Source organism: Mercenaria mercenaria, chromosome 18 (genome assembly GCF_021730395.1).
Source record: "Mercenaria mercenaria strain notata chromosome 18, MADL_Memer_1, whole genome shotgun sequence".
Lineage (NCBI taxonomy): Eukaryota > Metazoa > Mollusca > Bivalvia > Venerida > Veneridae > Mercenaria > Mercenaria mercenaria.
Window position 1 is genome coordinate 19,857,640 of NC_069378.1, and position 21,875 is coordinate 19,879,514.

At 34.3% G+C, this 21,875-nt stretch overlaps 2 protein-coding genes across 3 annotated transcripts in view; both read right to left on the bottom strand.

Annotated features, from left to right (window-relative positions):
* Positions 1 to 2,575: 2,575 nt before the first annotated feature.
* LOC128550437 (uncharacterized) lies at positions 2,576 to 21,492 on the bottom strand. 2 transcript variants are annotated; one of them, XM_053529490.1, is made up of 3 exons: positions 18,646 to 21,492; positions 16,489 to 16,631; positions 2,576 to 4,280 (listed from the first exon to the last, which is right to left on the bottom strand). In XM_053529490.1, the coding sequence occupies exons 2-3, from the start codon at positions 16,613 to 16,615 to the stop codon at positions 3,475 to 3,477; spliced, it is 933 nt and encodes a 310-aa protein (XP_053385465.1). In that variant the 5' UTR covers positions 16,616 to 16,631; positions 18,646 to 21,492; the 3' UTR covers positions 2,576 to 3,474. The 2 variants fall into 2 exon arrangements, with proteins under 2 accessions (XP_053385465.1, XP_053385464.1); XM_053529489.1 differs by lacking the exons at positions 16,489 to 16,631; positions 18,646 to 21,492 and adding an exon at positions 4,498 to 4,639.
* LOC123538309 (multidrug resistance-associated protein 1-like) overlaps positions 21,015 to 21,875 on the bottom strand; it is a 65,954-nt gene continuing 65,093 nt past the window's right edge. The window contains exon 25 of the mRNA XM_053529691.1: positions 21,015 to 21,546. Within this exon, the coding sequence (XP_053385666.1) occupies positions 21,015 to 21,546 (532 nt within the window). The remainder of the gene's footprint in view (positions 21,547 to 21,875) is intronic.

The following is a 21,875-nucleotide window of genomic DNA, read 5'->3' on the forward strand; positions in this document are numbered from 1 at the left end:
CGAATCGATGAGAAAGTTTTAAAATGATGTGGAGTTTGACCTCCTTTAGTCTCATGCAAAAAAGTACATATAAATGATGATAACATTATAATTCTTAATGTCAATTGTTAAAGGCAAATATTTTTGTAACAACAAACAACAGTTCTTTAATTGAACAGGTTTACAAAAATATGCACACCCTAAAAAGATTTAAGAGGCTTGAATCTAGGAGAAAGCAGCATATATACAGTCAAACCTGTCTTTAAAGACCAACTTTGCGAGAGCAAAAATGTGGTCTTTATTGTGAGGTGGTCTTTATTCACAGGTTAAAATACACTGTTAATATTAAAAATGGGAAACAAAACATGTGGTCTTTAGAGCCAGGTGGTCACTGTTCAGAGATGGTCTTTAACACTAGGTTTGACTACCTGGCCTGGACCTAGGCATGAGCCGAACCCCTGTGATTAGAGCTAGATCTATCTTTTTTAAAACAAAAAGATTTTTTTTTTCGTTCTAGGATTAAAACAACTTAGTTTTTAACTTTTTTATGGGGCCCATATATGGATACCAAGACAGTATGGTTATGCATAAATAAGAAACAAAATATGTAAACTGAAAAATACAGAAAATGACCAAAAAATATCAACAACAACCAAGTTGAAGTTACCAAGTCAAGTGATTCTGAAATAGTAGAGATGGTACCTACCCAAATAAATCAAAGGGGGACAACTCTGAATTGACCAAAAAACTGAAGCCAACATTAAACATTGATCAAATGTGAAAGAAAAATCAGATAGGTCCTTATTCAAACAACTTATCAGGCAGACAAAATATGACCTACATTTGTTTAAATCCCTTTGTATTCAATATACAATATGCATGCTTTTCTCATGACTTACACTGACAGTTATTTTGTAAGTTGTAGTGAGGCTCTGATAGAAAGTTTAGTAATGCATGAAGATGATATAGAATAATGCATACATTCCTTTGAAAAAAATTAACGACATTAAGAAACGTTATTAAGTTTTGATCTTTTAGCCAAAGTTATTTATTTATTGTTCTCAATGGTGATACATTGGTTTACACAACATTTATGTATCAAAATGTAAAATGTATATATCTAACAATGAGAAATAACAAAAAACGTTAAACTGGTAACACAAAAATTCATTGTCATCAAATATAATTACAATGTTTTAAGGTAGTGGTTGTAATTACTACATGTTAAGGTAGCTGATAGGTAATGACTATATGTAATGTATTTTAAGCAATTCTCAATTTAAACATTCTCTGGAGGGAACTAGCACCGAATAACCTGTGTACAAACAGGTTGGTATCTTTCTTTCGAGTGATTACAACTGGCATTCTCATATCGACTATGTCACGAGGAAGGCTTGAAAAAGAGTAAATAGCAGCGTAAATTAAAATTCTCTCTTGACCGTAGATTATTGGAGGTCATGTATACATTATACTTTAAAATCGGTAATTTCTAGGGGAGTAATTGTACCAGATATGAATTGTCAATATCCAGGACGAACGTGCCCGCATGTCGACTGATTATTTCATTGGAAACGAAACAGTACTGGAATCACTCGCGGAAGGAAGATATAAACAAAAACAGTGCTTACAGAGCAATGAATAAGCAGTCTAAGAATCTCGGAAGGTGTCTCGGAAGGTGTCCATAGAGTTCAAGCCCGTACCACACTTTATTTCAATTCATATTCACCTTTGGTTATCCGGGTCGGGACTAGAACCTGTTGACTATGTGTGTTCGATATGGTGGCATATTTCTGCCAGGAGATAGCTAGGTAGCTATCGCTATACTTCAAAAGGTTATCTTGATAAAACGAGGTTTTCTGAAAAGACTTTCTCAATAGTGGAAGGTTTCCTGGAAATATTATTGCGACAACTTACATTATTTTCTCGATACCTTTTGTGTAATTACCCACAACTGCCATTTATTAGCTAGATAATCTTTCTCGAACGTTTTTGAAAAGTTTATCTCAAGAGTCTAAAGTTTCCTGGAAATAAAAAGCATATCGAGAAAAAATAATTTATTGCGAAAATGTTGTCAGAAAAACGCACAACTTTGCTGGAAAATTTAAAATATTATCGTGATAGTTAACGCGCATCTCGTGGCAGTTCCAAGCATTAACGCTTAAAGTTTTGCGCTCAAACATTTTCAGGAAATAATTAAATATATCTAGAACATTTTATTTATTGCTGAAATGCTCTCAGAAAAAATGCACACGTATCCTGGAAAGTTTACAAATTATCGTAATAGCTACCTAGCTATCTCGTGGCAGAAATATACAACCATAAACAGTCTGCCTTTCTGTACGTTTCATAAACCGAAAGTAATGGTGTTACGTAATTTATCCGGATACCGTTAAATAAAGCCTGAACTCGGTATTCGGAACATGAAATCGTTTTATGTATTAATGGCAAACATTCAGTAAATTTTTAAGACTGAAACGTTACTATCTTTCTAAAGGTATAATGTAATATTAATACGTTTAACTCTTTAAATAAATCTAAATAATCATCGTGTAATGAGCGCATATCTCTAATCATGTGCAAATATCTCAAAAAGAAACACAAGGACCTATACATTTTATTTCGTCATGCACTTCTTCGTACAAAATGTAGTTCTCTCAACTGTCATCTGTTTCCGAAAAAACATACCCTCTATGCCTTTGTGCGGTTGTGGTGAAATTGAGAAAGATTTAATGTTCTATTATAATATTCTTATGATTCTGCTTAACAGTCTTCAAAACTTCTAACATAATCCAGGACACACTATTATTCGGTAAACCAACAATTACAGATCAAGAAAATACCTTAATCTTACATAAGTACAATCTTATATATCAGACGCAAGGGTTTTATCCAATTATCCAAACAGATCCATTCCATTTGAAGTGAGATATTGCTTTTCCTTTCTTTTTATCTGCCTTTCCATCTTCCCTCTGTAAATGTCGTTTCAGTTTCAGTCATATACTTTGAAATGAATTTTTAAGTGTTTTTGCCTTTTCCATTTGTTTCCTCCTTAACTATAAATATTCCGTAAGTCCTAAAACTCAAAAGCTCTGGTTAATACAAATAAAATAATACAAAATATGTCAAACAAAAAGAAAGGATTCTACAAGACGCTGTCTAAATTGGTTATAATTCTACCTATTTAAAAGTTATATGTTTACACAAATAAATGCACATTTATTTGGAATAAATATTTTTAAAAATAATGTACTTTCGTTCTTAATTATCATACTATGATAATGGATTTCACTCTATTGTAAAATCAATGTGTATATGTGTGTTTATGTATATTTATGTAACCTTTTAAAAATGGTTATGGTTGTATATTGATTATAAGAGCACGGTGACATCATTCAAGTTTCTATCTCAAATGAGATTCAGTTTCATAATGATTCTAGAAAAAATGATATGCATAGTTGTTTATCTTGGCGATATAATAATGTTTTCCACAATTGTCTAGTGGCAAAGCACAATACTCAGACTCAGCAACATAGAAGTTACATAGTTTGGAATGATTCCTGCACCTGGTCTTTCAGCATTGTTTTCATCCCATGTACGTTCTCTGTCGACACCGTTTTCATCCTGTGTGCGATTTATGTCAACACCGTTTTCATCCCATGTACGTTCTCTGTCGACATCGTTTTCATCCAATGTACAGTCTTTGTCGATACCGTTTACATCAGCTTGACCGTTCAGATAATAAACATTGTAACTGTTTTCTTTTATTGGACCTTTATCTACTTTAAAGATATTGCAAGATTTGATTATTACTTCTCCTTCGAACGAAAACTGTGAAAAACTTGAAACGGCCACACCATAAACATTGGATATCTTAAAAAGGTTACCATTTTTGCATGAAATAAATCCCTCAGCGATTGATTTCGAAGTACTTGTACTAGTAATTTGATTAAAGAGGAAATCTTCCCCAACAACTGGACTTGTATTTATATTTCGACATCCCCTGTAGAGTAAACTATGAATCGTTGGTCCAAGAATATCTAGGCCCCTGTTAATAAGGTCGCCAGCTCGTTTCCATATATCAGTTGTATTGTCTGGGTACATGTTTCGCATTTCGTAGTTCAGTGTTGAGTAAAACTTACTCTGTTGTGTGTACAAGTTGATAACACCAATTGCGTATTTCCTGTCCCATGTCCCTTCTGATGTACTGATTTTTGTCTTTGCACTTGCTATATTGGTCTTGTATGAGGTTAGATCTTCAAACAAAGCTTTCACTTCACCAGAATAACCGTCTGTCTCTGTATCTGTAACATAAAACGATTCTAGTATTCAAAATGCTGAAGTAAGATACAACGACAAACACAGTCTCAATGCAGCTTCAAAATATTCATTCAACACAAATACAGTAAATTAAAAGAAAAACTAAGCACATTAGAATAATAAAAAGAACACATTGACGAACATGCGCCTTTGAGTTGAAAATATATAATTTTCACATGAAATGCTCAAAAATATAATTACCAGTTCTTACAACTCCAAGATAACAGAGAAAGATGCACAAAGAAACAACTGCTGCAGTAGACATTTTGTTATTAAGACCTTCCCCGAAATCTGAATTTATTTCCTTAAAACTTGAGTTTTGAAAATAATTTCCTCTCGAATTATTGTCCTTATGACGTATTTGTGGCATATAGATATTTTGTTTCCTCCGTAGCAGTATTCTGTTCATATGAATACACATTGGTATATACATGATGTCTGGTCCCCCTGTTGTGAAGAATTATTCTCAAATCAGGCAAGAAAATCTCAGTACATTTAATCCGATTAGAATATACAAATAAAAGTATATATTAAAATTTCAACAAACACTATCTGACTATTTTAAGATACAGACTTTATTTAAAATACAACTCAAAATACCGTTCAGTAACACTAGTTTCAAGACGGGATGTAATAATGTTTTAAGTGCTTACAGCTTATAATAACGTTTTAAGTGCTTACAGCTTTTAATAACGTTTTAAGTGTTTGCAACTTATAATAACGTTTTAAGTGCTTACAGCTTATAATAACGTTTTTACAGCTTACAGCATAAACTAACCATAATGCAAAGTATACTCGTATGTTAATACCTAATAATTGTCTGGTTTACATGTTGGGGCAAAATATGATTTACTCTTGATAAAGCATAATTACGTTTCAATACATACACAATTTCCAGATAAATTTAACTTAAAAAAATGAACAGAAAATTTAATATTGCAACACGGACATGCTTTAATCAGTCGAATTTACGTTTGAAATGGTACTAGAAACCGACAGTCAAAACCTTCCTTGTGGTTAGAAATTATTGGTTATAAAATCTTTGAATAAACACGGCAAAAAGATCATGCTTTTTTCCTTATATCAAAAGAAAATGAGTCAAACACTTTTTGAGATATTGCGACACAACCTTGTATGCCTTTATGTATATTTTTACTTAATCGAGAACCATAACTCTGGTTAGAGCAAAAGAATCCCAATCAAAACACCAGGTGTACAACTTCACATGCTGAATAATATCCCTATTATGTTTCTTGACCCTAAGCCAAATCCATTTAAAAAATGCCAGTAACCCAAACTTACATGCCCTTTATGTATATGTTTTTACTAAATTAAGGGCGATAATTCTAGTCCGGCTAAGTGAACACTCCAACAAAACCTAAGGTACGCAGCTTCTCTTGCTGCACAATATTCTTGTAATGTTGCATAATCATAATCCTAAGTTAAATACTTTTTGAGATACATGTGACACAAGCTTTAAGGCCCTTTTCTGCATATTTTTGACTAATTCAAGGGTTATATGAACTAGTCTGGCTGTGTGAAATCAAACTTAAAACTTTAGGTGCACAATTTCACATACTGAATAACAGTCCTGTGAGGTTTGATGACTCTAGGTTAATTTTTGTTTTGAGATATGTCCGACAGAAATTTGGACGAACGGTTTGATGGACAAACACATGGACAAAATTTAGTGCCCCCACCCCCGCCTTAACAAAGAAAAATGGGAAAAAAAACGTGATTTTATGATCCATCATAACCCATTAAACTTCAAATATTCGTCATAATCAAGAATTGTGAATACAATTAAAATAAAAACTTATTACTATTGTATTTTAACAAAACACTTACTGGACGACTTGCTAGTTCCCCAGAATAACAAAAGTATCAAAGTCATCTTAAAAATCTTATAAACAAGCAACGCCGCTAGAGGCCGGAGTCATTTTTTTCGTGTAAAGTTAAGGTATTAGGCCCCTAAAGTAATGTTAAAAAAATGGTATATTCTTAAAGTTGACTGTGTACAGTTAAGGTATTAGGCCCCTAAAGTAATGTTAAAAAGATGGTATATTCTTAAAGTTGACTGTATTTTGCATTGTGTTGCAAATTTTAAACAACTTTTACCGTGCCGTTTTTTTCGTTTTTTTTCTTTTTGTTTTTTTTTTTAATTTTGTATAATTTATGGTATTTCCTCAAGCTCAAGTAGAGACAAAATGCAAAGTGATGGCCACTGTCCAAAACGTTTGCAGAAAATTCATTATACCGTTAATTTTAATAAAAGAAACACCAAACTATTGGTAAACAATAATAAAACACAAAATAAAAATGTCAATATCATTGTATTAAGGTGACTCAAGTAAACGGATTTAATGAGACAAAATGCTAACTCCAACATTGATAAAAATTATGGTCGAGTCCTTTGGGACTGTTTTAAATTTTGCTCACTTCATTCAAAATTAATCTTGGGGCAGAAGTAAAACCTACCTACATTTCTTCCACAATATGTAATCTAAAGAGTAAAGGCAAAATAGAGAACTTTTACCGCATGTAACTCAATATTTTTAAAGACGTCTAACTCTGCTCTCTTCTGTTTCAGAGGTAAATTCACTTTGAACAGCAAGAAATTGCTTATCAAATGAAATATGTCCACTTTTGTACAATAAATCAATAATAAGTCTTGAAAAAAGTAAAATCTTACTAGGAAAAAAGCAAAATAAGAAGAAGAAAATATTGGTCCCAGAGGGGCTTGAACCTACGCCCCCTGAAAATTTCAGTCAAAGTAGTTTCATTGTAGGAATTGAATACTCTTCAAGAAGGAGGTACTCTATTATGGGCCTAATACCTTAAGGTAGCAGGGTACACTTAGATTCAAAAATTTTGGGCACGGCCACGCTTATATGTAGAGAGTCGTAATATTGCACTTCCCTAATGAGCAGAATCAGGGTGGCCATTTTATAAATTGTGTGCTTGTTTTGTGCTTTTAATTAATGACAAGATCAGGACTCTGATACAAGAATACAGAAAGTTATGAAAACGAAAGTTTCGCACCATCCATTAAAAATAACATGCCAAAATCATCAATTTTGCACTTTTTGAACAGCCTGCAATGATCCCGTTTTAGGAACAATGTCCAATTTTATTGCATTTCTCAATTTAATAGTCCCTACTTAACTACAGGATATTAATGGAATTGGGGCCCATCCGTCTCGTTTTTTCACAAAATAGCAAAAATGCTCCTGAGTATCAATCAACAAGCATGGAACCCTTCTATGATTTGAACTTCCCGCGTCAGTGTGACTTCGATTCATACAAAGCTAGCAGAAGATAGTTTTACAACTGACATCAGAATTTTACATGTATCAGCTGTTTAAATTTTCTGAAGAATTAACAATCATCATCTCTCACTTTAATTTACAGACATCCAAAATCACGAAGTTCTAATTATTACAGATATTGACGGGGGCCAAATTCGAAGTGTACCCTGCTACCTTAAACTCAGATATAGCGTACTTTTCGGGACAGTGGAAATTTGTTCCTTCTGAGCTGATCTGACTATCATATAATGAACAGTTCGCTATATATTGGATGAACTATGAATCAGATCGTTATATGTATGATTATTTATCTGCTAGATGCTTATTGTGATAATCTTTTGTAAGCATAAACGAAATTCTGTTGTAAAATCGCCTGTTTTTGGTTAAGCTATTTATTGTACCCATATCGGCCGTCTATAACTTCATTAGATGATTGTATAATGTTTTTTTTTTCAGTACGTTAAATAGAAGGTGCATTGTTCTGTAAGTATAACTTATTTATTTCAAAGATCCACAGTTAATAAGATTAAATCTACCTTTTTAAAAAATAAATTGATTGTTGAAATATGATTTACAGTAATACGTTAATTCTTATTCAAAAGATAGCATTCGCTGACAGCTTGCCGGAATAAAGCATAATGAAATACTTGTTAGAATTAAGTTATCACTTCCATTTATATTGGTATTATAAGGGCATATAATTGAGCCGCACCATGAGAAAACCAACATAGTGCGTTTGCGACCAGCATGAATACAGACCAGCCTGAGCATCCGAACAGTCTGGTCAGGATCGATGCTGTTCGTTTTTAAAGCCTATTGCAATTAGATAAACCATTAGCGAACAGCATGGATCATGATCAGACTGCACGGATGCGCAGGCTGGTCTGTATCCATGCTGGTCGAAAACGCACTATGTTGGTTTTCTCATAGTGTGGCTCATGTGTCAAATAGCGTTTAACCTGATAATTCACCAACAATCATGTTTTTGACCTCAGTGATCTTGTCCAACATCTTGACAGCATATAGTTTTAATAAAGAAAAAACTTTACTAATGTTAATGCATGATAACACCTTGATTCTACATTGAAATCAATTGTATTTAAAAGTATTGCTTGATTTCTTAGAAAACAGTTTATTTTTTTTTTCGATTTCAGCACTTCAAAACATGCGTTCGCAGCGTCAACTTAGCCGGCAAGTGATTCTGCCTTTGCATCCGTGCAGACTCATCCTTAAAATGATAAATGGTACTATCCAACTTGAATAATAGACCAGCCCGTGGTAAAGGTTAATATGAACGTTTGAATATCAAAATATCATCAAACACGATGTTTTAATGCAGTTATAACATATTTTTGACTGTGTATATGGAAAAGTCTCGAGCTACAATCTCTTTCATTACAATATACAGTGGAATCCTGCTATTACGACTACTAATGGTTCTTAAACTGTTCTTAATACCGGGGTGGAATATGCATTACATGACTTTTTGATAGGGCCTGTTTTGCCTGTTTGCGGACATTTAGAGAGCGTTCTTCATACGCATGTGATTTGGTTCAAAACGGTGGAAAAAAGAGCCGATCAACCCCATGTTTTTTTGTGGCTGGAATTTTTTCTCTTGAATATTTCTGCAGAGTTCAGGTATTTTTAGGGGGTTGGAATGCATGCAAAATTGCAGTAGTGTCCAGTGCCTATATAGAACATATTGTAAAAATAACTGTGGTCTTATGCGAGTGGTCGTATGTATCATGTAAACTGGAATCGGACTGGTAGTGGTGGTCGCATAAGTGGGTTAACGGGATGGTTGCATTTCTACACAAGCGATCATTGCATTTTAAAACAAATTATTCCGCTCTTTGAAAAATCGGTCGTATTAGCGGGGCGGTTTTATTTCTTTGGTGTTCGTAAGTAGGGATTCTACTGTATAAACAAATCTTACGATTGACGGTTCAAAATGAATTTCCATGGGAATACCAGTTATGTAAAGTGTAATAGAAACTGCATATCAATAAAATCTATGAAAAGATCTTTTGGATACATAAAACGTATCCAAACAAACAAAAATAACAGCCTCGGTTTGACTGAGTCTGTTCATGAGAGTTGAGAGGCCCAATACACTTCATGCCCCCTAGCACCGGTTTAAGGGGAACTCTGTTATTCTTAAACATTTAATTGACTCCATGATCCCAAAGGACCAGAAAATTTAACAACATTGAATATAATAAAATGGCACAATAATACCAAATATTACAAAAACTGCATAAATATTTTCAGTTAAAATGTATAGTTACTTCCGTCATATGTCAACATCGCACAATGATTAACAATGCTGCTAATACTGAACAAGAGCTTCACAGAAATTTAGCAATCTCACTAGCAAAGTGAACCTTTTCTTCAGTAGTTAGCTAGTCACTTATCAAATTATGTGGTCAAGTGGTACAAAGGAAGACAAATCATGTGTTCTTGAACATGTAAAACAAAGATTTTGGGTTTTCATGGTTTAAATGTACATAGGAATCAAAGCAAAATATGAAGAAAAACATTTTTGAAGTTTAATATACATTGTCAATGCTCATCAGTTCACTTTGTATTGTTTTGTTACTAGATAAGAAGTTAAATGCTCATGGTCAGATCATTTTGATGAGATGTTTCAGAATACAAATATAGTTTCTATGATTATAATTCTACATATTTTGTTGTTTTAGCTTCATGTTGTGTTATTAAAACCGGTATATCAAAGGTAATTATTTTAAAGTTATATGTAAGAATGGATCAGTTGGACCGCAATCATCAGGCAAATAGATGAGGGGTATGTAATGTTATATACTAGTTCGATTCTAATATGTCTTTTCTGTAAGCAAGTACTAGATGAAATAGAGAAGCAATATTTCATGGCGCACATATGACGCCAAATATAGTAGGCCGATGTGACATCAACGAGTAACCATGCTTGAAAAGTTTTACAACACGGAAAGTAACACGTCCCGCGGACTAATTTAAGAGGGCGTAGACGTCTACACATCTAATAACCTATACAGTGTGTACGAATTTAGCTGTAACACCTTTCTGTTATATAGTCTCTGAAAACACTGAAATGTGCATGGATTTTTCATATTAGAGCATTTATTGTTACACTTCAACATTTGAAAACGAAGTGTTCCGCAGGCATGTAACCTCCTCGTATAATTTCGCTATGTAAAAGAATGATTCTGCTAACTATCATTTCTTAAAAGGTATGGGATTGCATAGCTCGATCATAATGTCAAATATATTTGTTCTTAACAAAAGATCTTTCATTTCAAAGAAATCCGTGCAGTAAAAGGGTCGAAATGTGTACCTTCTGCGAAAAGCATAAAAGTTGGCACGGTAGTACATAAATATTATACGCTTCATTTAAGAATAGGAAGCGGTTTGTGGAAATCCAAGATGGCCGCCATAATACAGTTTACTAAGAAAATGGAAAAACAAGTGTGTGTATCCTGTAAAAAAGCTTTGGAATAATAGTGGAATATATACCACGCTTCGAATGAGTTTGCGATTTATATTGAAAAATCAGTATGGCCGCCCAATCCCAAGATGGCCGCCAAAAATCTACTTTTATTTGAAAATGTCGAAATAATTGATTACATCACATAAAAAGGTGTTACTTGGAACAGTCATATATATAATATATACCCTTACATAATCAAGACAATCGTATTAAGACAAAATCTTTTATGGTCATTATATTTTCAAGTTGGCCAGCACTATGAATCTATAGATTCGCTACTGATACTTGATTGTCTCTTCTAACGTATACAAGCCATGTTTTATATATTAAATTGGACTGAAAAATCACATTATCTTATCCTATGCTACTTGTATTCCTTGATACTAAACAGTTATGTATAAAATACATTTGTTTACATGCAAAAATTATAAAAGAAAGTTGCCCACCCCCACTTGTTTAAATGAAACCTAAATTAAAACAGTACCTAAAATGTCAAGGGACAAAGCTCAGAAATTGATTTAAAACTATTCAAATTAGCAAAATATTATTTTACCAACTTATCTTTTTTGTTCATAATAATAAATGTTTTGTCAATATAAGTAATTGCTTGTAATTACAAAAAATTGTGCAACAATTGGCTCAGATAGGTATATAGCAGGTACTTGTGAGGTTAATAATGCATATGTTAGTGTACAGTGCATAAAGTAAATGGGTACCTAGTATATTGAACAAGCGATAATTTATCTTCCATCGTGCACCAGTCACATTGTCTCAATATTCCATGTTGCTGAGATTATCAACATATTTTATGCTTTCGTTAACGTTACAGAAAAAACTTGCGTGGCCTTCCCTAATGAACATCCGGTCTAGAGGTCATGGCAGTGTGCACATGTTTGGGGAAATGTTAACAAACAAAAACAGAATTATAAAAAATCACAGTTTTACGCTAAAACTCGAAATGATGAATGAAATTCATCTTGTATATGATCTTTAATTTGAAATCGTACATTTGTCTGTATCTGTTCTGTTTATTTTATTCATTTTGCACATTTATGCTGCATTTTCACATTTTAGCGAACACGTGTAGTAAAATGACGATTGACATATATTTTCCTAACAGCCAGTCAGAATGGTTTTGTAATCTAGAACGGAACTTCACCAGGGAAGTTCAAGCAAGTTTTTTGTGTAACGTTGAAATAACTATAAACTATCCGTTGTTTTTTCTAAGATAAAATGTATTGAAAAAATGTGACCGGTACACGATGGAAGATAAATTACCACTTGTTAGATATCCATAGTTCACATTTACAGAACTGTGTGTTTTAGGTATGAAATGCGCGATTGAAACGGGTTAGTATATTTTCCCCTTAATGACCATGGTTCTTATAGAATACCTAGGGGTAAGGTATAACATGTACAGGGGCATTTTCTTTCTGTTCTGGTGCCAGTGTATTTGATATATTGATAACGTAAAACAAAAGCACAGAAAGTTCTTGTCAAGCTACATTTACTATAATTATAGTTCAATTGCTGGAAATAATAGGATTTGGGTCATTTATGGATGATTCGGGTAATTACAGAGATAGCTGGATCCCAGCATCACATATTATGTTATATACAAAAGTTAAAGGGAACCAGATATTTGTTAGAGCAAGTACTCGTTGTAAAATATTATGTACGAATTTGAACCAATCAGAAACAAGTTCTATAAATAGCACCAATCAAAGCTCACTTCTGCTAAGGTATAAATAGGTAGATGGATGCCAGGGAGATCATTCTGTATCCAGCGGTAGAAGAAGACACATCAAAGATTCAACTAATAATTTACCACAGTACCTTGATAAGGAAGTGCTTGCAACTGCCCTGTCAAGGCGGATAAATTATTAAAAAGAAGGCGTTTGAAGCTCATAGACTAAAGAAGAGTTGCAGATTTTCAACAAGGTTTTGAGCTATAGGGCCAGTGCATAGGAGTTTACCTTAAGAGTAGTTGAAGGCTAAACACGATAGCAAATATAGGCTGTGCATCGGAAAGCTGAGACAGAGACCCAGAGTTTGGTAATCTACTGAGAGAGTAGGATAGTTCCAGCTTATAGACGGTTCAGCGTTATTGGCGGAGTACAGTCAAGGCATCGGGGTTATACCTATATGGTAGTTGAATGTTACATGTGATAGCATTAGGGCTGGGACGATTTCAAAATTTTGAAACCGGTTAATCATTTGTATGAAATCGAATTGAACAAGATAATCGGCCGCCATATTTGAAATGCTGTTTTCTTTTCTGACGACCGTATAAAGGTACTTTTCAAGCAGTGTGATAATTAATAAGTTATATATTGGTGTATTTTATTTCAGATATATCGTCTGAGACTTTTGATTATGTTCAAGCTAACGTGATTTAGAGGAAATATACTGTGGATCTATGTGCTGGTCAAAGAAATGTATAAAGATAAAGTATTTGTGATGTTTATTGTTTGAGAGCGATTAGCGGTTTTGCAAAATTGAAACCGGTTTCACCTTGTAATCGAATCGGATCCGATTAACCGAGTAATCGTCCCAGGCCTGGATAGCATATGGGCGCTGAGCATTCAGGAGTCTGGGCAATCATATAGATTTGCAACTTCAATTAAGAGGACAGAGGCCGAGCATCTATGCGATAGGACTCGTATGTTGTTGATTCAAAGACACTGTCTGACGGGAACTTCAACAAAAAGACTAGTCTCAAGCATATAGGAGTTTGAGCTAATTATTATTTACTGTAGATTGTTAGTTTGAAACATTTAGTTATTTGACTGATCTCTGAAATTATCTAGCTCATAACTGAAATCATTTACGAATCAGTATTACACGAATCATTTAGACAAGGTAGCCAGAGGAAAATTTATGTATGAGATATTTGGTCTCACCAGCTATACGTTTAAACAAAGGATATTCTATATCGTTTGTCAGCTAGTCTAAGACATAGTCACCTTAATGATTGGATCCATTTTATTGTTCAAGATACTAAAGGCGTAGGCACTTCCCTGGGTCATATAACTCGTATCCTGGCAGGCTGCACACTATACGTTCATACTCTGAATCAGTAGACACTGTTTTTTTTTGACATTTCATGTTTACCCGTTGACATTTGAGATGCTGTCTTCCTTTCAGAAAAGAATCCTGATATGTTTTGTATATTTTCTACATTCTGCCCAGTTAACTGAAAAATCAAAATTCTTTTCCGGTTCTCTCGACGTTGGGTAATTTGCGGTCAGAAACAATTCAAGAACTACTGTCAACACTTGAGAATCTGTCTACGAGTGTCACATCAACAGACGCATCCAAAATTAATGCAGAGATATTGGATGGGCTGCAATTCTGAACAGACTGAAACGGATCCCACTAAAGCTTTCATTGAGTAGATACTTCAACCATACATGTAAAGGTTCTTCCAAGAATTCTCAACAGGTGTGACATCGTATGGGAAATCTATTTGTAGGATATTCTCAAAGCTATTTGTGATCAGACCCCATTCTTCTGTTTTGAAAAATGGAAGAAACCAGCACTTCTCTTGAAAGCAGCATCGGTGCTTACAGTGTGGCATCTGGGACTTCACAGGTTAATGTAATATTGCAATTATATGTGTAGTTTGTTGCCTTTCGTATGACAGAATATGTGCAAAAAAATTATTGTCAATACTGCCATAATGGAGCTGTTAACATATTAGGGACATCAGATTTGTCTATATTTGCAGTCTTACTGCGACATACCAAGAGAGGGGTACTAAGCATTGTTATTTGTCCGTCTGCTCAATTATTATTTTGGTAATGTTTCATTAATTGCTGGAATGAAAAATGTTTAAACTAAAAGGCAGTTAAATCTAGGGTCAGTCAATGACTGAAGAACAACATATACCAACATAAACAACCGGGGCTGTATATGGCTAATTAATCCAACGGCAATAACAATGACCTGTTGTAGATCTACGAGGTCAGGTGTGCATTTCCGAAGTAAATCCATTCTTTCTGATTTTTTGCGGCCATTTTGGATTTCACTGGTCATATTCATGGACTTTTTTTACCCAATGTAAGTGTTATTTTTTATGAGCATATTTTACAAGTCTATATACAATCATGCAACGTTTCACAATATTCACACAATATGCCCGACTGATGGAAGATTTTCATGGAAAAATTATTTTATGGCGGCCATCTTGAATTTTATTGGCCATATTAAATTTATTTCTTCAAAAGTTTCAATGTCAGTTTTACAATTATTTGAGGAGCGTATTATACGAATACATATACTACCATGCAATGTTTCAAAATTTTCACACAATATGACCAAGTGACGCACAGTTTCCATGGAAAAACCATTTTGTGGCAGCCGTCTTGAATTTTGTTGGCCATATTGAATTTTTTTATCCGCTGTTAGTGTGAATTGTTTGAGGTGTGTACTTCACAAATATATATTCTATATGCAACGTTTCATAATTTTCGCACAATTCGTCCATTTGAAGAGCGATTTTCATGGAAAAATGATTTTATGGCGGCCATCTTGGATTAGGCCGCTATATTGGACTTTTTTCTGTTTGCATATAGTGTTGATCTGTCGCTAAATATTACTTTCTGCTACATTTTTTTCTATTTTTTTTCTTCTCGCCATGTATACAATGCTAGAGCATTTTTACAAAGATGTTAATTATGGCGGTCATTTTGAATTTTGATGGCCAATTTGAATATCCAAAACCTGCTTCCCAGTCAAAATTGAAGAACAATACATCCATCTACAATCATGCCAAGTTTCATATTTTTCACAGGAAGCGCACAATTGTTTTACGAATTTCTTGGACTAGTTGTCGTTTTAAAAGATTTGTAAAGTGTAGATACAACCCATAGGTGCACGGCGCGTGGCCATGACTTAAACTACTACCCTCCCCCCCTCTCTCTCTCTCTACAACCCCCCAAAACCCTTGTGCACATCAAATGTATTCTAAAATCTAATAAACATCATCCAAACACCGTAACTAATGACAAAAGTCAATTATATGGACCAGCAAAAACTTTATACTCTTAAAAAAACACAAGGTATTTGACTCTACATTCATTGTCTATGGGAAAAATACAGTCGTCTCGTGTTTCATCACATTGGTGTCAATTCTTAGAGAAATAAATACTTATTAAGGAAAAATAATGGCAACTCCTATAATTACACGTCGCCAGAAATATTCAACCTCAAACTGTCAAAAATGACACTAGGCAGAGATCTGATTGCACCGTTTTGCTAAAACTATCACGTGTATAACACAGTCAAATCGTAATTAATGCACACTTTTCGGCAACAATTATTTCAAGTCTATCAAATGAAATCTCGCTCCACACTTAAAGTCACTATAAATCTATTAAACACAATAAAACGAACCTGTTTTCTTCGCGATGTGTTTACAATCGTCCTGCAGCGGCCATGCTAATCCAACGCGCATGCTTCGGCAGATTTTGTAAGACGACGTCTCATTGATCAGCGGCGGAGATGTGTCTGGGCCCGGCATCTCATGTACGGTAATGCTGGAAACAGAGAATCATAGTGTGTACATGTCTCGCGCCATATGCCAACATTAAGATGGAGCTTAACACGGCACAGTCTCAAGCGTTTAGATATGTTTTAAGCGGACATAATCTATTGATACTTGGAGCAGCAGGCACAGGTAAAACGTATCTATTGAAACAAATTGTCCAAGCACTGAAAAATGAAGGCAAATATGTGGCACTTACTGCAACAACTGGAATTGCCTGTTGTTTATATGACGAAGCATCAACAATACATAGGTGAAAAATAATGTTCAGTTCGCTGAAGTGAGAAAAAGAATAACCCAGACTGATGTTTTAGTGATTGATGAATGCTCAATGTTGAGCAAGAGACTGTTTGAATCTCTTGATGAAGTGTGCAAATTGAAGTTCCAAAAGCATTCCTTTGGTGGTATTCAGTTGGTACTATCCGGTGACTTTACTCAACTGCCACCAGTTCCCAACCAGTTATATGGAGAAGAAGGTGAATTTTGTTTTCAGAGTAAACTGTTTGAAAATATCTTGCCACACAGGGTCACACTGACAGAAGTAAGACGCCAATCAGAAAAAGATCTAATAAAAGCCATACATGAGGCTGCGAATGGAAATGTGACTAAAGAAACTGAAACTTTTATTCATGGATTAAGTCGACCTTTGCCTTGTGATACTGAATCTATTAAATTATATGCTAGAAATGAGCAAGTTGATGAATACAACCGAAATAGAATTTTTGAATTTCCTGGACAGTTGTTTAAATTCCAGTCTTCAGATGAGTGTGACCAGATGCATCTTAACAAAATATAAGCTCCTAAAACACTTTGGCTTAAAAAGGGTGCACCAATTATATTGCTTCGTAACTTGTCGGATAAATTGGTTAATGGTCTGCGTGGTCATGTGTATGATATCTGCGAAACAGGACCAGTGGTAGAATTTCCTACTTTGAGCATTAAAGTGCCACTTGAAAAGTTGAGATTTTCAGGTAAGTATCTTGCATAAACATTGACCTAAGATGTAACAAAATTTTACATTGATTTGAATAGACATTCCTTAGATTAAACCTTGATATTTTAGCCTTGTTGACCAGTGTAGGCCCATTCTAGCCATGCACATGCTGGAAATGAGAGGTCAAAAACCAGCTCCTGATTTTCTTTAGTAATTTAATTTTGAATATTACATGATTCATGTGAATATACCTAGTGCTTATAGTATGCTTGATTGCTTTCTGTACTACAAAACATAATATTTATTGATTTTATTACTTAAAATTAACAACTTTATAAGAGCTTTTAACATCATCTCTGTGTAATAAACTTTTCAATAACCTTGTGAATCAATTTTAAAATGCATTTTTCAGTTTTCAGTCCATCAAGAAACACCGATGTGGCCATAAGGCTTCAGTATCCAGTAAAACTGAGCTTTGCTATGAGCATACACAAGTCACAAGACTTAACACTGGAAAGATAAATTATTCAGTATCATAAAATAAATATGTTTTACAAATTTCTAAATCAATTTCAACTTAACACATACTTATGATTAATCTCACTCAATATTTTACATGCAAAAAACAGTAAATGCAAGCAAAAATAAGTATTATACCACTGCATGTAAATTTGCTTTAAAACAAAAACAAAATGGAAATAATTCAACTGAAAATACCAGCCCCGTTCTCAATATGCTTAAAACAAAGAAATATTTCATGACTTATGCTAAAATACTTTTCTATAAATAGTACTGCTCTTTTACTGCATTTAGGCATTTATCAATCTGTTGCAGTTTAGACATTGACTGTCGCCAGATCTTCAAGCCGGGACAACTTGGCGTTGCTCTTGGTCGAGCTCGGGAAACAAAGGGTCTGCGAGTGATCAACGTTAATGCAAAACAAAGCGTGATCCTTCAGTCTGCTAGTGTCATGAACTTCCTGCAAAAATCATCTGCTGGTTTTGAAGAGGACAGAAGTTGTTGCAACAATAAACAGCAAAGGTATATATGATTATTAAACTATTTCACTTACCAACGTTCATAGCTCACAATTGATCAGGTACCTAGGCAGAAGATGTTTTCCATTCAGGATGACTGGTGAAGCAGGAAGGTGAGGTTTATAAATGGTAAAGTATATCTCCCTGGTATACTGGATATGCGTAAATCCGATAAGTATCAAAGTTCATACTGGTGCTGTTGTGATCAGAATATCACTACAGGTTGACAAGTCAAGTAAATAAAAGTCAGTTAGGTTATATTACACCTAATGACTTTTTTGATGCTCACTATCCGTCTATAAAATATCACATCATAAAATGATAAATTGGCACTCAATAGAACGAATGAAGGAGAAAGTCACAAAATTTACATTTGTTTTTTTTAAATACATCTGCGGATGTCTCTTAATTGTTTTTTTGTACTTTTAGCATGTGTAAATGTTGAGTTCTGCTCAACCCGGGGCTAGAGGGCGTGGATGGTAGCATGCATTTCCAATACTGTCCATGAACAGGCTCAATCAAACCCAGCCTGCAACATATTCGTTTTTGTTGTGTGAAGTTTCCACTTTTTTCTATTTTGTAGAGTATAAGTGATATATTGCCTACCATTTTAAAATACTTACATTCTGATGACTTTGATTTTGGTGAATTCCTTATTTTCTGATTTTCTTTTTTTGAGCTGGCACCTGCTTTCTTAAAGCACAGTTATATGAAACAGCGATTTTTCCCGGCATTGGCTTTTTGTGACACTGTGGTTTGTCCCAAGACGATACTGTTTAATGCCTGTCTATACTGGAGAGCATTTGGATTTGAATTCGCACCATGATATGTTGTCCTTTGCTGGTTGAATGTATTTTCAATAACATCAGAGTTTATGAGACCAGGAGAGATATAAATTCTGGTTGCTTTACTTAGTAGAATTTTGGTTAATTGAATAAAGTCGATGATACATGCCTGGATGTCTTCGTGGCATTGTGCAGACATTATCTGCTTTTGTCTATCCTTTGGTGAGACTGAACTATTAGACATAGCACTGACTTTCCAATCATCAAACCATTATGCAACTGCAAGTAATTCATTTAGTCTGGGATAATCAATTTTTTTTTATAGGACGCATGCCTTTAAATATTTGTATTAATTTAGAAGTTTGTCTCAAAAATTCAGTTGTGCAATTCAATACAGAACCATTACTCCCTAGACTTTGTTGATACTGTAGCATCACATGCAGCATGTCTGAATCTAGGACATCTTCTGCCAAATGGTGTCGCATTTTAAGCTGATTTGATGGGTACATATGGTCGTTAGTAAGTTTTCGGTGTAGCTGGAAAGCATTTAACTTGTCTCACTTGTAACAGTCTACAAACATCTGCCATTGTACTGATTCTGAATTTGGAAGTGTTTATAATCTTGTTGATGTCTTAAGAATGCCACTTTTTAATACATTGTTCCTAATTTTCTTTATGACATGTTTACAGTCCATAATAAATACCATTTTTCCAAAGTTGCATGGACAGTCACATGTAAAATATTTATCTGCAATGGTATCGATGTGCATGAACGTTCTGTTGCTTTGGGTATGGTACCATGCACGTATAAACAGCCTTAAAGCCAAACAGACTGAGGCCATCTACGGCTTCCCAGAATAGCGGATACAACTCAGGGGCTTGAACACCGTCAGATATAAAATGGGCGAACGGAAACCGAAAACCATTTACACCAAGAAAACAAACTGTAATGCATGCGTACCAGGGATCTTTTCATTCTTCCCTTTTTTCAGAGTATTGCATAGATTACCGTCCTCCCCAACATCCATTGATCCAGAAAGCTCAATGACATCGTTATTTTACAAATCTGTATGTCTGATTGGATCGACATTTCATCTGTTGTGATACCACCAGTGTAACCTTCTTCTGGTATGTCTCTTCTTTTGGCCTCCTCAGGCATTCAGTCAAATATGCTGTCGTCAAAATGTTCATAAGACTTCGGACTTTTACAGTACCACTGCAAACAGACATTAATCATACCCTCTGTCCACCGCCTACCCCTCGGATCTTTACTGGCATTATTTGCTTGACTTAATATAAGTTCTATCATTTCGTCAGTTGCGCCAGGAATTAATTGTTTGATATCTTCTTTTTCACATTTTTTCGGTAACTTTTTTGACATATCTTCCTTTTCATTTTGTCGTAATGTGTGAGTATTGAAACTTTTGTTGTTTTCCATGTCATCTGTGTCTTTATCTTCATTCTTTTCATTTATCATTGTCATCTTCTGGCACTTAATACAAGTATTGTTAAGTGCATTAAATGGTGTCACTCTATTACACAGTTTTGATCTTAAAACCAGCCAGTTTTCAAGAGTATGAAATCTTGTCATTATTATATTTTTGATTTCTGGCACTCCTTCACATAATTGCACTTTTCTGGCAGCACTTATTACTTTCTTGTACTCCTTCTGTGTTTGACTGATATGTATTTGATATCTGAATCTGGTCAAGATCAACATTTTGGTCACTGATTACTAATTTCCACTCACCGGAATCTGTAAAAGTTATCACTTTCATTATAGAATTATCATTACTTTTGCATGTTGTTTCTAGGCTGCACTTTAACGTATTTGAGCTTTCTTCCACAATTTTAATATCACTTTCACATTTCGTAAGAATGTCATTTACTGTAATCAGATTCACATTCACAGGTATATTCATATCAACAGGTACTATACTTATTCCCGTACACTGTGTCACAGTTGATTTCCGTAATTTCTGGACTCTTTTCTTCTCATCAGTCGGGTAGACTTTAATAATGTGGTCGACAAACACACGTTTTGAGGCAATGTTTTTTGCACCGCACTCTTCCATTTCAAACTTACACGCATTGAAGAGGTCATTGACCTCCACACTTCCACTTGTGTCTTCTTTGACTCTGGTCAAAAGCCTGAAATGAAGGATATTCATTTATTATAAATATATTAACATTCTGTAGTCTTTTACTATATACCCTCATTAAAGTCCCAATTTTCTTGCTTTCCAATATTTATAAGGACTTCAATTTTATTATAGAAAAAATGGTAATTTACTGCATACCAGCCACAAATAAAAACTTCATTTTTCTATATATTGATCTGTAAATGTATGAAATTGATATAGTTTAGTGTCAGAATACAAAATATAAAATCTGGTATAATTATGACTCTCACTTTTGGCTTTATTATTAAGTGAAGATTAGTACTAAACACATTTATAAGAATCTGACAGTTTCTGAGA

What these genes read in the sequence shown, in the direction of transcription:
- LOC128550437 (XM_053529490.1), bottom strand. Translation starts at nt 16,615, where the DNA reads ATGCCGGGCCCAGACACATCTCCGCCGCTGATCAATGAGACGTCGTCT. An exon ending in ACACATCGCGAAGAAAACAG is followed by an intron (nt 4,281 to 16,488) that starts GTTCGTTTTATT and finishes TTTATGTTACAG; the next exon opens with ATACAGAGACAGACGGTTAT.